We start from the raw sequence: 15056 nt of genomic DNA, 5'->3' as shown, positions 1-15056 counted from the left end.
TTATGGTTTTCACACGCACATTTTCGTGAAACAGTTTAATTTCCTTTATAATATTGTCTTCATATCTCCAAATCGTTGCCATGCAGTTCATGACAATTCTATCCAAATCTAAATGAAAATGATACAAACCTAAAAAGTAACTTCTATTTCCATTGCCAACTATGTAAAAATAGCCTACATAAAGCCAAACACATGGCAACACATGGCCAGTCTGCAACCAACTTGAAACATTGTATCAACTATTAAGTTGGGTTCAGCCCAGAAGCTTGCACTAGCGATTTTGCAACATTGCATAAAATATTCTCTAAGTCAAGCACTAATAAGAAGCCTATTTAATGAAGTTTCCACTGGATCAGAGCATGACATTTTTCCCATTCACGCTGAGTGGTTATTGAAAGGGAGAAATCTGGAAAGATTTTTCAAATACATTGAGTAACTATTGTCATTCTAAATGGACGTAAAAACAGACTTTGTTTGCTTGTTGTTTGAGGTGAAGAAAACATTACTCTGAGAAGCTCCACAGGTCATTAGCGATGGTGCGTTAAAACAATCAAAAGTACCATATTATACCGGATGTACCGCCCCCACCTACCGTCAACCAATCACGTCAATGTGGAGCTATACAGAGCCCTCTGCATTGTTACAACATTTGGGAGGCGAATGGCGCTGTGGTACAGAGCTGGATTTGGCCTCTGTATGCCTCTGCAGGCTCGGCAATCGCGTCACACCCTCTATATGAAGCCTCCGACCACATTTTAGAATCAAGCATGAATTGGCTTTTAGACTAGGCCTCCGCAATGGATTAGTTCACTGACAATAACACACACACTTCTCACTTCTCTTTTTTTTCTCTCACAACCTTCTCCCCCTCTTCCTCTCTCCCTCCCCGTGGGACAGAATGCGCCTTCCTAGCGCCTGTGTCTGAACTACATAATTATCTGACATGTCAACACTGAAAAACATATCATTTAACAACCATTCATCCCACTCGCTCTCTCTCTCGCTCTCTCACCCTCTCTTACTGAGCGGTCAGTTGTCAGTCACGAAGCAGAGAGAGAGAGAGAGAGAGAGCAAGAGCGAGAGAGAGAGAGAGAGAGAGAGAGAGGGGTCTAGGGATGGAGAGCGAGAAAGAGAGAGAGAGAGAGAGAGAGAGAGAGAGAGAGAGAGAGAGAGAGAGAGAGAGAGAGAGAGAGAGAGAGAGAGAGAGAGAGAGAGAGAGAGAGAGAGGGTCTAGGGATGGAAAGAGAGAGAGAGAGAGAGAGGTCTAGGGATGGAGAGAGAGAGAGAGAGAGGTCTAGGGATGGAGAGAGAGAGAGAGAGGGAGGTCTAGGGATGGAGAGAGAGAGAGAGAGGTCTAGGGATGGAGAGAGAGAGAGAGGTCTAGGGATGGAGAGAGAGAGAGAGAGAGGTCTAGGGATAGAGAGAGAGAGAGAGAGAGAGAGAGAGAGGTCTAGGGATGGAGAGAGAGAGAGAGGTCTAGGGATGGAGAGAGAGAGAGTGACAGACGGAGAAAGAGAGAGACCGATGATGGAGAGACAGATTTGAGTATAATGTCTTAATCCTAGAGACGAGGTATTTGAACAAGCTTTTAAATGATGCCCACCTGACCCAGATTGCGATGTATATATTTTTGGATTGTGTAAACAACAACCGTAATTGTGTAAAGGCAGAGGATTGAAGGGTCGTGTTCCAAACAAATCAACCAAAGGTGTGTTTGCTCTCGTTCCTCCACGGCACAGCTAGGAGAGTTCAAAAAAGCACCTTGTAGTTGAAGACTCTTCTTTGAGTCAGAAAAGTACATTGAAATTACATAGGAACAGGCACACTTTCGAGAAGTGTGTGGCCCCTTGGAAACACCTGTTAAACCTCTAGTTTTTTTTGTCTTAAGTTGCACCTACCCCAAGAATATTAAAATCCTGTTCCTGAATGTAAACAGAGTATTTTCCGATTTTGTTATCAACAAATGTGGCGAAAAGTACAGTAAACGTCAAATGCACATAAAATCAACAGTGTAATGTTTGGATTCAGTCTTGTCAGGTGAACTGTTGTGTCCTCACCTTTAGTCTAATATTTTCCCCATTATCTCCAGACGGTTCCCTTTTAATTGCTACCATGGTTATGCATATGCATTTCACACGTGTGATCTGCAAGAATTCAATAAGAATTCAATTTAGCCCCCTATCCATATAGGCCAATTCCCACAAGTGTAAGGGGTTAATGGTGATGCCCCCCCCATTAAGAGCCAATGATAGGCCCTAACACATCAGGATCTAACCACTAAACACTGCTCTCTGGTAATTACATGCAACTATAACACCAGGCTTTGTCAGGAAGCACTGTATGTTGCTGTGTGAGTGTGTGTGTGTGTGTCTGTCTTACCTGGGGTAGAGTCCCACTCCGATCTCTTGTAGCTCCCCGTCGCTGATGGTGAAACAATTACATGTTAGCTGCAGAAAAAGAACACGGAACAAATTAGTCACATGCCTACACCACTGTTCAGATACTGACAACACTCCCACGGCCACAGATTTAAAAAAAGAAAGAAAGAAACCCGATTGAAATGATCCCACTGCAGTAAAACGAGACTTGGCGCTGCCTGGCTGTCATCCCTCATAACAGAAATAGGATATGTAGATCAAAGACACAACAGATGGAGGTAATAGAATAAATATAGAAATGTCTGCAGGTACTGTCCAATCTCTCTCTCTTCATGCTGTCTGCCAAATAAGGAGAAAATGGCTCCGAGAGAGATTGTTTAAAGAGTGTGTCAGTGAGTTTATAATGAAGACACACTGCTGCCATCCGGAGACAGACAAGAGTGAAGGAGCGGAGGGGAGTATGTCTGCTTGTGTCTTTAGAGACTCAAATACGAAGTGTGTGTGTGTGTGTGTGTCACCCAGAAACATATCCTGTTCATGTGTGTCTGCTGTCCATCTATGGATATGAACGTATATTCCTCCTCTGTCATTCCTTCAGGTCTGGTTCTTGTCTAACTCACTATCTGTTTCCTGTCTATCCAAACCAGTGCTGTGTTTCAAATGGTTTGTGTGTATCCGTGTGAGAGAAAGAACAAGCGCAAAAGAGAGAAGAGGGAAGAATGTCGACTTCACACTTTAGAGAGACTCACAGACACGGTGCTTGATACTGCCAGTAACATGCTGTACTGAAGTTCCTGAGTCCTGATATCAGTAACATGCTGTACTGAAGTTCCTGAGTCCTGATATCAGTAACATGCTGTACTGAAGTTCCTGAGTCCTGATATCAGTAACATGCTGTACTGAAGTTCCTGAGTCCTGATATCAGTAACATGCTGTACTGAAGTTCCTGAGTCCTGATATCAGTAACATGCTGTACTGAAGTTCCTGAGTCCTGATATCAGTAACATGCTGTACTGAAGTTCCTGAGTCCTGATATCAGTAACATGCTGTACTGAAGTTCCTGAGTCCTGATATCAGTAACATGCTGTACTGAAGTTCCTGAGTCCTGATATCAGTAACATGCTGTACTGAAGTTCCTGAGTCCTGATATCAGTAACATGCTGTACTGAAGTTCCTGAGTCCTGATATCAGTAACATGCTGTACTGAAGTTCCTGAGTCCTGATATCAGTAACATGCTGTACTGAAGTTCCTGAGTCCTAATATCAGTAACATGCTGTACTGAAGTTCCTGAGTCCTGATATCAGTAACATGCTGTACTGAAGTTCCTGAGTCCTGATATCAGTAACATGCTGTACTGAAGTTCCTGAGTCCTGATATCAGTAACATGCTGTACTGAAGTTCCTGAGTCCTGATATCAGTAACATGCTGTACTGAAGTTCCTGAGTCCTGATATCAGTAACATGCTGTACTGAAGTTCCTGAGTCCTGATATCAGTAACATGCTGTACTGAAGTTCCTGAGTCCTGATATCAGTAACATGCTGTACTGAAGTTCCTGAGTCCTGATATCAGTAACATGCTGTACTGAAGTTCCTGAGTCCTGATATCAGTAACATGCTGTACTGAAGTTCCTGAGTCCTGATATCAGTAACATGCTGTACTGAAGTTCCTGAGTCCTGATATCAGTAACATGCTGTACTGAAGTTCCTGAGTCCTGATATCAGTAACATGCTGTACTGAAGTTCCTGAGTCCTGATATCAGTAACATGCTGTACTGAAGTTCCTGAGTCCTGATATCAGTAACATGCTGTACTGAAGTTCCTGAGTCCTGATATCAGTAACATGCTGTACTGAAGTTCCTGAGTCCTGATATCAGTAACATGCTGTACTGAAGTTCCTGAGTCCTGATATCAGTAACATGCTGTACTGAAGTTCCTGAGTCCTGATATCAGTAACATGCTGTACTGAAGTTCCTGAGTCCTGATATCAGTAACATGCTGTACTGAAGTTCCTGAGTCCTGATATCAGTAACATGCTGTACTGAAGTTCCTGAGTCCTGATATCAGTAACATGCTGTACTGAAGTTCCTGAGTCCTGATATCAGTAACATGCTGTACTGAAGTTCCTGAGTCCTGATATCAGTAACATGCTGTACTGAAGTTCCTGAGTCCTGATATCAGTAACATGCTGTACTGAAGTTCCTGAGTCCTGATATCAGTAACATGCTGTACTGAAGTTCCTGAGTCCTGATATCAGTAACATGCTGTACTGAAGTTCCTGAGTCCTAATATCAGTAACATGCTGTACTGAAGTTCCTGAGTCCTAATATCAGTAACATGCTGTACTGAAGTTCCTGAGTCCTGATATCAGTAACATGCTGTACTGAAGTTCCTGAGTCCTGATATCAGTAACATGCTGTACTGAAGTTCCTGAGTCCTGATATCAGTAACATGCTGTACTGAAGTTCCTGAGTCCTGATATCAGTAACATGCTGTACTGAAGTTCCTGAGTCCTGATATCAGTAACATGCTGTACTGAAGTTCCTGAGTCCTAATATCAGTAACATGCTGTACTGAAGTTCCTGAGTCCTAATATCAGTAACATGCTGTACTGAAGTTCCTGAGTCCTAATATCAGTAACATGCTGTACTGAAGTTCCTGAGTCCTGATATCAGTAACATGCTGTACTGAAGTTCCTGAGTCCTGATATCAGTAACATGCTGTACTGAAGTTCCTGAGTCCTGATATCAGTAACATGCTGTACTGAAGTTCATGAGTCCTGATATCAGTAACATGCTGTACTGAAGTTCCTGAGTCCTGATATCAGTAACATGCTGTACTGAAGTTCCTGAGTCCTAATATCAGTAACATGCTGTACTGAAGTTCCTGAGTCCTGATATCAGTAACATGCTGTACTGAAGTTCCTGAGTCCTGATATCAGTAACATGCTGTACTGAAGTTCCTGAGTCCTAATATCAGTAACATGCTGTACTGAAGTTCCTGAGTCCTAATATCAGTAACATGCTGTACTGAAGTTCCTGAGTCCTAATATCAGTAACATGCTGTACTGAAGTTCCTGAGTCCTAATATCAGTAACATGCTGTACTGAAGTTCCTGAGTCCTGATATCAGTAACATGCTGTACTGAAGTTCCTGAGTCCTGATATCAGTAACATGCTGTACTGAAGTTCCTGAGTCCTAATATCAGTAACATGCTGTACTGAAGTTCCTGAGTCCTAATATCAGTAACATGCTGTACTGAAGTTCCTGAGTCCTAATATCAGTAACATGCTGTACTGAAGTTCCTGAGTCCTAATATCAGTAACATGCTGTACTGAAGTTCCTGAGTCCTGATATCAGTAACATGCTGTACTGAAGTTCCTGAGTCCTAATATCAGTAACATGCTGTACTGAAGTTCCTGAGTCCTAATATCAGTAACATGCTGTACTGAAGTTCCTGAGTCCTAATATCAGTAACATGCTGTACTGAAGTTCCTGAGTCCTGATATCAGTAACATGCTGTACTGAAGTTCCTGAGTCCTGATATCAGTAACATGCTGTACTGAAGTTCCTGAGTCCTAATATCAGTAACATGCTGTACTGAAGTTCCTGAGTCCTAATATCAGTAACATGCTGTACTGAAGTTCCTGAGTCCTGATATCAGTAACATGCTGTACTGAAGTTCCTGAGTCCTGATATCAGTAACATGCTGTACTGAAGTTCCTGAGTCCTGATATCAGTAACATGCTGTACTGAAGTTCCTGAGTCCTGATATCAGTAACATGCTGTACTGAAGTTCCTGAGTCCTGATATCAGTAACATGCTGTACTGAAGTTCCTGAGTCCTGATATCAGTAACATGCTGTACTGAAGTTCCTGAGTCCTGATATCAGTAACATGCTGTACTGAAGTTCCTGAGTCCTAATATCAGTAACATGCTGTACTGAAGTTCATGAGTCCTGATATCAGTAACAAAGGCAAGTATTTTCAAAGCCTAAAGAAACAGACACAATGTTGATCTACATACTGAGCTGTTTGAAACACTGTTTCAAAGAAAATACATTTGAAAAGGTGGGGAGACCAGACTGAGAGAAAATAGACCTGAAAAGGTGGGGAGACCAGACTGAGAGAAAATAGACCTGAAAAGGTGGGGAGACCAGACTGAGAGAAAATAGACCTGAAAAGGTGGGGAGACCAGACTGAGAGAAAATAGACCTGAAAAGGTGGGGAGACCAGACTGAGAGAAAATAGACCTGAAAAGGTGGGGAGACCAGACTGAGAGAAAATAGACCTGAAAAGCTGGGGAGACCAGACTGAGAGAAAATAGACCTGAAAAGGTGGGGAGACCAGACTGAGAGAAAATAGACCTGAAAAGGTGGGGAGACCAGACTGAGAGAAAATAGACAAGAAAAGCTGGGGAGACCAGACTGAGAGAAAATAGACCTAAAAAGGTGGGGAGACCAGACTGAGAGAAAATAGACTTGAAAAGGTGGGGAGACCAGACTGAGAGAAAATAGACTTGAAAAGCTGGGGAGACCAGACTGAGAGAAAATAGACTTGAAAAGGTGGGGAGACCAGACTGAGAGAAAATAGACTTGAAAAGCTGGGGAAACCAGACTGAGAGAAAATAGACTTGAAAAGGTGGGGAGACCAGACTGAGAGAAAATAGACTTGAAAAGGTGGGGAGAACAGACTGAGAGAAAATAGACCTGAAAAGGTGGGGAGACCAGACTGAGAGAAAATAGACCTGAAAAGGTGGGGAGACCAGACTGAGAGAAAATAGACCTGAAAAGGTGGGGAGACCAGACTGAGAGAAAATAGACAAGAAAAGCTGGGGAGACCAGACTGAGAGAAAATAGACCTAAAAAGGTGGGGAGACCAGACTGAGAGAAAATAGACTTGAAAAGGTGGGGAGACCAGACTGAGAGAAAATAGACTTGAACAGGTGGGGAGACCAGACTGAGAGAAAATAGACCTGAAAAGCTGGGGAGACCAGACTGAGAGAAAATAGACCTGAAAAGCTGGGGAGACACAACTGAGAGAAAATAGACCTGAAAAGGTGGGGAGACCAGACTGAGAGAAAATAGACCTGAAAAGGTGGGGAGACCAGACTGAGAGAAAATAGACTTGAAAAGGTGGGGAGACCAGACTGAGAGAAAATAGACTTGAAAAGGTGGGGAGACCAGACTGAGAGAAAATAGACTTGAAAAGGTGGGGAGACCAGACTGAGAGAAAATAGACTTGAAAAGGTGGGGAGACCAGACTGAGAGAAAATAGACTTGAAAAGGTGGGGAGACCAGACTGAGAGAAAATAGACTTGAAAAGCTGGGGAAACCAGACTGAGAGAAAATAGACTTGAAAAGGTGGGGAGACCAGACTGAGAGAAAATAGACTTGAAGAGGTGGGGAGAACAGACTGAGAGAAAATAGACCTGAAAAGGTGGGGAGACCAGACTGAGAGAAAATAGACCTGAAAAGCTGGGGAAACCAGACTGAGAGAAAATAGACCTGAAAAGGTGGGGAGACCAGACTGAGAGAAAATAGACCTGAAAAGGTGGGGAGACCAGACTGAGAGAAAATAGACCTGAAAAGGTGGGGAGACCAGACTGAGAGAAAATAGACCTGAAAAGGTGGGGAGACCAGACTGAGAGAAAATAGACCTGAAAAGGTGGGGAGACCAGACTGAGAGAAAATAGACCTGAAAAGGTGGGGAGACCAGACTGAGAGAAAATAGACAAGAAAAGCTGGGGAGACCAGACTGAGAGAAAATAGACCTAAAAAGGTGGGGAGACCAGACTGAGAGAAAATAGACTTGAAAAGGTGGGGAGACCAGACAGAGAAAATAGACCTGAAAAGGTGGGGAGACCAGACTGAGAGAAAATAGACTTGAACAGGTGGGGAGACCAGACTGAGAGAAAATAGACCTGAAAAGCTGGGGAGACCAGACTGAGAGAAAATAGACCTGAAAAGCTGGGGAGACACAACTGAGAGAAAATAGACCTGAAAAGGTGGGGAGACCAGACTGAGAGAAAATAGACTTGAAAAGGTGGGGAAACCAGACTGAGAGAAAATAGACCTGAAAAGGTGGGGAGACCAGACTGAGAGAAAATAGACCTGAAAAGCTGGGGAAACCAGACTGAGAGAAAATAGACCTGAAAAGGTGGGGAAACCAGACTGAGAGAAAATAGACCTGAAAAGGTGGGGAGACCAGACTGAGAGAAAATAGACCTGAAAAGCTGGGGAAACCAGACTGAGAGAAAATAGACCTGAAAAGGTGGGGAGACCAGACTGAGAGAAAATAGACCTGAAAAGCTGGGGAAACCAGACTGAGAGAAAATAGACCTGAAAAGGTGGGGAGACCAGACTGAGAGAAAATAGACCTGAAAAGGTGGGGAGACCAGACTGAGAGAACATAGACCTGAAAAGGTGGGGAGACCAGACTGAGAGAAAATAGACAAGAAAAGCTGGGGAGACCAGACTGAGAGAAAATATACCTAAAAGGTGGGGAGACCAGACTGAGAGAAAATAGACTTGAAAAGGTGGGGAGACCAGACTGAGAGAAAATAGACCTGAAAAGGTGGGGAGACCAGACTGAGAGAAAATAGACAAGAAAAGCTGGGGAGACCAGACTGAGAGAAAATAGACCTGAAAAGGTGGGGAGACCAGACTGAGAGAAAATAGACTTGAACAGGTGGGGAGACCAGACTGAGAGAAAATAGACCTGAAAAGCTGGGGAGACCAGACTGAGAGAAAATAGACCTGAAAAGCTGGGGAGACACAACTGAGAGAAAATAGACCTGAAAAGGTGGGGAGACCAGACTGAGAGAAAATAGACTTGAAAAGGTGGGGAGACCAGACTGAGAGAAAATAGACCTGCAAAGGTGGGGAGACCAGACTGAGAGAAAATAGACTTGAAAAAGTGGGGAGACCAGACAGAGAAAATAGACTTGAAAAAGTGGGGAGACCAGACTGAGAGAAAATAGACTTGAAAAGGTGGGGAGACCAGACTGAGAGAAAATAGACTTGAAAAAGTGGGGAGACCAGACTGAGAGAAAATAGACTTGAAAAGGGGGGAGACCAGACATAGAAAATATATTTGAAAAGGTGGGGAGACCAGACATAGAAAATATATTTGAAAAGGTGGAGAGACCAGACTGAGAGAAAATAGACCTGAAAAGGTGGGGAGACCAGACTGAGAGAAAATAGACCTGAAAAGGTGGGGGAGACCAGACTGAGAGAAAATAGACTTGAAAAGCTGGGGAGACCAGACTGAGAGAAAATAGACTTGAAAAGCTGGGGAGACCAGACTGAGAGAAAATAGACTTGAAAAGCTGGGGAGACCAGACTGAGAGAAAATAGACTTGAAAAGGTGGGGAGACCAGACTGAGAGAAAATAGACTTGAAAAGCTGGGGAAACCAGACTGAGAGAAAATAGACTTGAAAAGGTGGGGAGACCAGACTGAGAGAAAATAGACTTGAAAAGGTGGGGAGAACAGACTGAGAGAAAATAGACCTGAAAAGGTGGGGAGACCAGACTGAGAGAAAATAGACCTGAAAAGCTGGGGAAACCAGACTGAGAGAAAATAGACCTGAAAAGGTGGGGAGACCAGACTGAGAGAAAATAGACCTGAAAAGGTGGGGAGACCAGACTGAGAGAAAATAGACCTGAAAAGCTGGGGAAACCAGACTGAGAGAAAATAGACCTGAAAAGGTGGGGAGACCAGACTGAGAGAAAATAGACCTGAAAAGGTGGGGAGACCAGACTGAGAGAAAATAGACAAGAAAAGCTGGGGAGACCAGACTGAGAGAAAATAGACCTAAAAAGGTGGGGAGACCAGACTGAGAGAAAATAGACTTGAAAAGGTGGGGAGACCAGACTGAGAGAAAATAGACTTGAAAAGCTGGGGAGACCAGACTGAGAGAAAATAGACTTGAAAAGGTGGGGAGACCAGACTGAGAGAAAATAGACTTGAAAAGCTGGGGAAACCAGACTGAGAGAAAATAGACTTGAAAAGGTGGGGAGACCAGACTGAGAGAAAATAGACTTGAAAAGGTGGGGAGAACAGACTGAGAGAAAATAGACCTGAAAAGCTGGGGAGACCAGACTGAGAGAAAATAGACCTGAAAAGGTGGGGAGACCAGACTGAGAGAAAATAGACCTGAAAAGCTGGGGAGACACAACTGAGAGAAAATAGACCTGAAAAGGTGGGGGAGACCAGACTGAGAGAAAATAGACCTGAAAAGGTGGGGAGACCAGACTGAGAGAAAATAGACTTGAAAAGGTGGGGAGACCAGACTGAGAGAAAATAGACTTGAAAAGGTGGGGAGACCAGACTGAGAGAAAATAGACTTGAAAAGGTGGGGAGACCAGACTGAGAGAAAATAGACTTGAAAAGCTGGGGAGACCAGACTGAGAGAAAATAGACTTGAAAAGGTGGGGAGACCAGACTGAGAGAAAATAGACTTGAAAAGCTGGGGAAACCAGACTGAGAGAAAATAGACTTGAAAAGGTGGGGAGACCAGACTGAGAGAAAATAGACTTGAAAAGGTGGGGAGAACAGACTGAGAGAAAATAGACCTGAAAAGGTGGGGAGACCAGACTGAGAGAAAATAGACCTGAAAAGCTGGGGAAACCAGACTGAGAGAAAATAGACCTGAAAAGGTGGGGAGACCAGACTGAGAGAAAATAGACTTGAAAAGGTGGGGAGACCAGACTGAGAGAAAATAGACCTGAAAAGCTGGGGAAACCAGACTGAGAGAAAATAGACCTGAAAAGGTGGGGAGACCAGACTGAGAGAAAATAGACCTGAAAAGGTGGGGAGACCAGACTGAGAGAAAATAGACCTGAAAAGGTGGGGAGACCAGACTGAGAGAAAATAGACAAGAAAAGCTGGGGAGACCAGACTGAGAGAAAATAGACCTAAAAAGGTGGGGAGACCAGACTGAGAGAAAATAGACTTGAAAAGGTGGGGAGACCAGACTGAGAGAAAATAGACCTGAAAAGGTGGGGAGACCAGACTGAGAGAAAATAGACTTGAACAGGTGGGGAGACCAGACTGAGAGAAAATAGACCTGAAAAGCTGGGGAGACCAGACTGAGAGAAAATAGACCTGAAAAGCTGGGGAGACACAACTGAGAGAAAATAGACCTGAAAAGGTGGGGAGACCAGACTGAGAGAAAATAGACTTGAAAAGGTGGGGAAACCAGACTGAGAGAAAATAGACCTGAAAAGGTGGGGAGACCAGACTGAGAGAAAATAGACCTGAAAAGCTGGGGAAACCAGACTGAGAGAAAATAGACCTGAAAAGGTGGGGAAACCAGACTGAGAGAAAATAGACCTGAAAAGGTGGGGAGACCAGACTGAGAGAAAATAGACCTGAAAAGCTGGGGAAACCAGACTGAGAGAAAATAGACCTGAAAAGGTGGGGAGACCAGACTGAGAGAAAATAGACCTGAAAAGCTGGGGAAACCAGACTGAGAGAAAATAGACCTGAAAAGGTGGGGAGACCAGACTGAGAGAAAATAGACCTGAAAAGGTGGGGAGACCAGACTGAGAGAAAATAGACCTGAAAAGGTGGGGAGACCAGACTGAGAGAAAATAGACAAGAAAAGCTGGGAGACCAGACTGAGAGAAAATAGACCTAAAAGGTGGGGAGACCAGACTGAGAGAAAATAGACTTGAAAAGGTGGGGAGACCAGACTGAGAGAAAATAGACCTGAAAAGGTGGGGAGACCAGACTGAGAGAAAATAGACAAGAAAAGCTGGGGAGACCAGACTGAGAGAAAATAGACCTGAAAAGGTGGGGAGACCAGACTGAGAGAAAATAGACTTGAACAGGTGGGGAGACCAGACTGAGAGAAAATAGACCTGAAAAGCTGGGGAGACCAGACTGAGAGAAAATAGACCTGAAAAGCTGGGGAGACACAACTGAGAGAAAATAGACCTGAAAAGGTGGGGAGACCAGACTGAGAGAAAATAGACTTGAAAAGGTGGGGAGACCAGACTGAGAGAAAATAGACTTGAAAAGGTGGGGAGACCAGACTGAGAGAAAATAGACTTGAAAAGCTGGGGAGACCAGACTGAGAGAAAATAGACTTGAAAAAGTGGGGAGACCAGACTGAGAGAAAATAGACTTGAAAAGGTGGGGAGACCAGACTGAGAGAAAATAGACTTGAAAAAGTGGGGAGACCAGACTGAGAGAAAATAGACTTGAAAAGGGGGGGAGACCAGACATAGAAAATATATTTGAAAAGGTGGGGAGACCAGACTGAGAGAAAATACATTTGAAAAGGTGGGGAGACCAGACTGAGAGAAAAGACATTTGAAAAGGGGGGAGACCAGACATAGAAAAGACATTTGAAAAGGTGGAGAGACCAGACTGAGAGAAAATAGACTTGAAAAGGTGGGGAGACCAGACTGAGAGAAAATAGACTTGAAAAGGTGGGGAGAACAGACTGAGAGAAAATAGACCTGAAAAGGTGGGGAGACCAGACTGAGAGAAAATAGACCTGAAAAGCTGGGGAAACCAGACTGAGAGAAAATAGACCTGAAAAGGTGGGGAGACCAGACTGAGAGAAAATAGACCTGAAAAGGTGGGGAGACCAGACTGAGAGAAAATAGACCTGAAAAGCTGGGGAAACCAGACTGAGAGAAAATAGACCTGAAAAGGTGGGGAGACCAGACTGAGAGAAAATAGACCTGAAAAGGTGGGGAGACCAGACTGAGAGAAAATATACCTGAAAAGGTGGGGAGACCAGACTGAGAGAAAATAGACAAGAAAAGCTGGGGAGACCAGACTGAGAGAAAATAGACCTAAAAAGGTGGGGAGACCAGACTGAGAGAAAATAGACTTGAAAAGGTGGGGAGACCAGACTGAGAGAAAATAGACCTGAAAAGGTGGGGAGACCAGACTGAGAGAAAATAGACTTGAACAGGTGGGGAGACCAGACTGAGAGAAAATAGACCTGAAAAGCTGGGGAGACCAGACTGAGAGAAAATAGACCTGAAAAGCTGGGGAGACACAACTGAGAGAAAATAGACCTGAAAAGGTGGGGAGACCAGACTGAGAGAAAATAGACTTGAAAAGGTGGGGAAACCAGACTGAGAGAAAATAGACCTGAAAAGGTGGGGAGACCAGACTGAGAGAAAATAGACCTGAAAAGCTGGGGAAACCAGACTGAGAGAAAATAGACCTGAAAAGGTGGGGAAACCAGACTGAGAGAAAATAGACCTGAAAAGGTGGGGAGACCAGACTGAGAGAAAATAGACCTGAAAAGCTGGGGAAACCAGACTGAGAGAAAATAGACCTGAAAAGGTGGGGAGACCAGACTGAGAGAAAATAGACCTGAAAAGCTGGGGAAACCAGACTGAGAGAAAATAGACTTGAAAAGGTGGGGAGACCAGACTGAGAGAAAATACATTTGAAAAGGTGGAGAGACCAGACTGAGAGAAAATAGACTTGAAAAGGTGGGGAGACCAGACTGAGAGAAAAGACATTTGAAAAGGGGGAGACCAGACATAGAAAAGACATTTGAAAAGGTGGAGAGACCAGACATAGAAAAGACATTTGAAAAGGTGGAGACCAGACATAGAAAAGACATTTGAAAAGGTGGAGAGACCAGACATAGAAAATAGACTTGAAAAGGTGGGGAGACCAGACTGAGAGAAAATAGACCTGAAAAGCTGGGGAGACCAGACTGAGAGAAAATAGACCTGAAAAGCTGGGGAAACCAGACTGAGAGAAAATAGACCTGAAAAGGTGGGGAGACCAGACTGAGAGAAAATAGACCTGAAAAGGTGGGAGACCAGACTGAGAGAAAATAGACCTGAAAAGCTGGGGAAACCAGACTGAGAGAAAATAGACCTGAAAAGGTGGGGAGACCAGACTGAGAGAACATAGACCTGAAAAGGTGGGGAGACCAGACTGAGAGAAAATAGACAAGAAAAGCTGGGGAGACCAGACTGAGAGAAAATAGACCTAAAAAGGTGGGGAGACCAGACTGAGAGAAAATAGACTTGAAAAGGTGGGGAGACCAGACTGAGAGAAAATAGACTTGAAAAGCTGGGGAGACCAGACTGAGAGAAAATAGACTTGAAAAGGTGGGGAGACCAGACTGAGAGAAAATAGACTTGAAAAGCTGGGGAACCAGACTGAGAGAAAATAGACTTGAAAAGGTGGGGAGACCAGACTGAGAGAAAATAGACTTGAAAAGGTGGGGAGAACAGACTGAGAGAAAATAGACCTGAAAAGGTGGGGAGACCAGACTGAGAGAAAATAGACCTGAAAAGCTGGGGAAACCAGACTGAGAGAAAATAGACCTGAAAAGGTGGGGAGACCAGACTGAGAGAAAATAGACTTGAACAGGTGGGGAGACCAGACTGAGAGAAAATAGACCTGAAAAGCTGGGGAGACCAGACTGAGAGAAAATAGACCTGAAAAGCTGGGGAGACACAACTGAGAGAAAATAGACCTGAAAAGGTGGGGAGACCAGACTGAGAGAAAATAGACTTGAAAAGGTGGGGAAACCAGACTGAGAGAAAATAGACCTGAAAAGGTGGGGAGACCAGACTGAGAGAAAATAGACCTGAAAAGCTGGGGAAACCAGACTGAGAGAAAATAGACCTGAAAAGGTGGGGAAACCAGACTGAGAGAAAATAGACCTGAAAAGGTGGGGAGACCAGA

The 15056-nt window shown here is 44.1% G+C and overlaps 1 protein-coding gene across 1 annotated transcript in view; it reads right to left on the bottom strand.

Annotated features, from left to right (window-relative positions):
• smyd3 (SET and MYND domain containing 3) overlaps positions 1-15056 on the bottom strand; it is a 243372-nt gene that overhangs the window by 73422 nt on the left and 154894 nt on the right. Inside the window, exon 6 of the mRNA XM_052496989.1 lies at positions 2380-2447. Coding sequence (XP_052352949.1) covers positions 2380-2447 — 68 coding nt within the window. The remainder of the gene's footprint in view (positions 1-2379; positions 2448-15056) is intronic.

The sequence above is a fragment of the Oncorhynchus keta genome, chromosome 35 (genome assembly GCF_023373465.1).
Source record: "Oncorhynchus keta strain PuntledgeMale-10-30-2019 chromosome 35, Oket_V2, whole genome shotgun sequence".
Classification (NCBI taxonomy): domain Eukaryota; kingdom Metazoa; phylum Chordata; class Actinopteri; order Salmoniformes; family Salmonidae; genus Oncorhynchus; species Oncorhynchus keta.
This window is presented reverse-complemented; position numbering and strand designations above follow the sequence as displayed.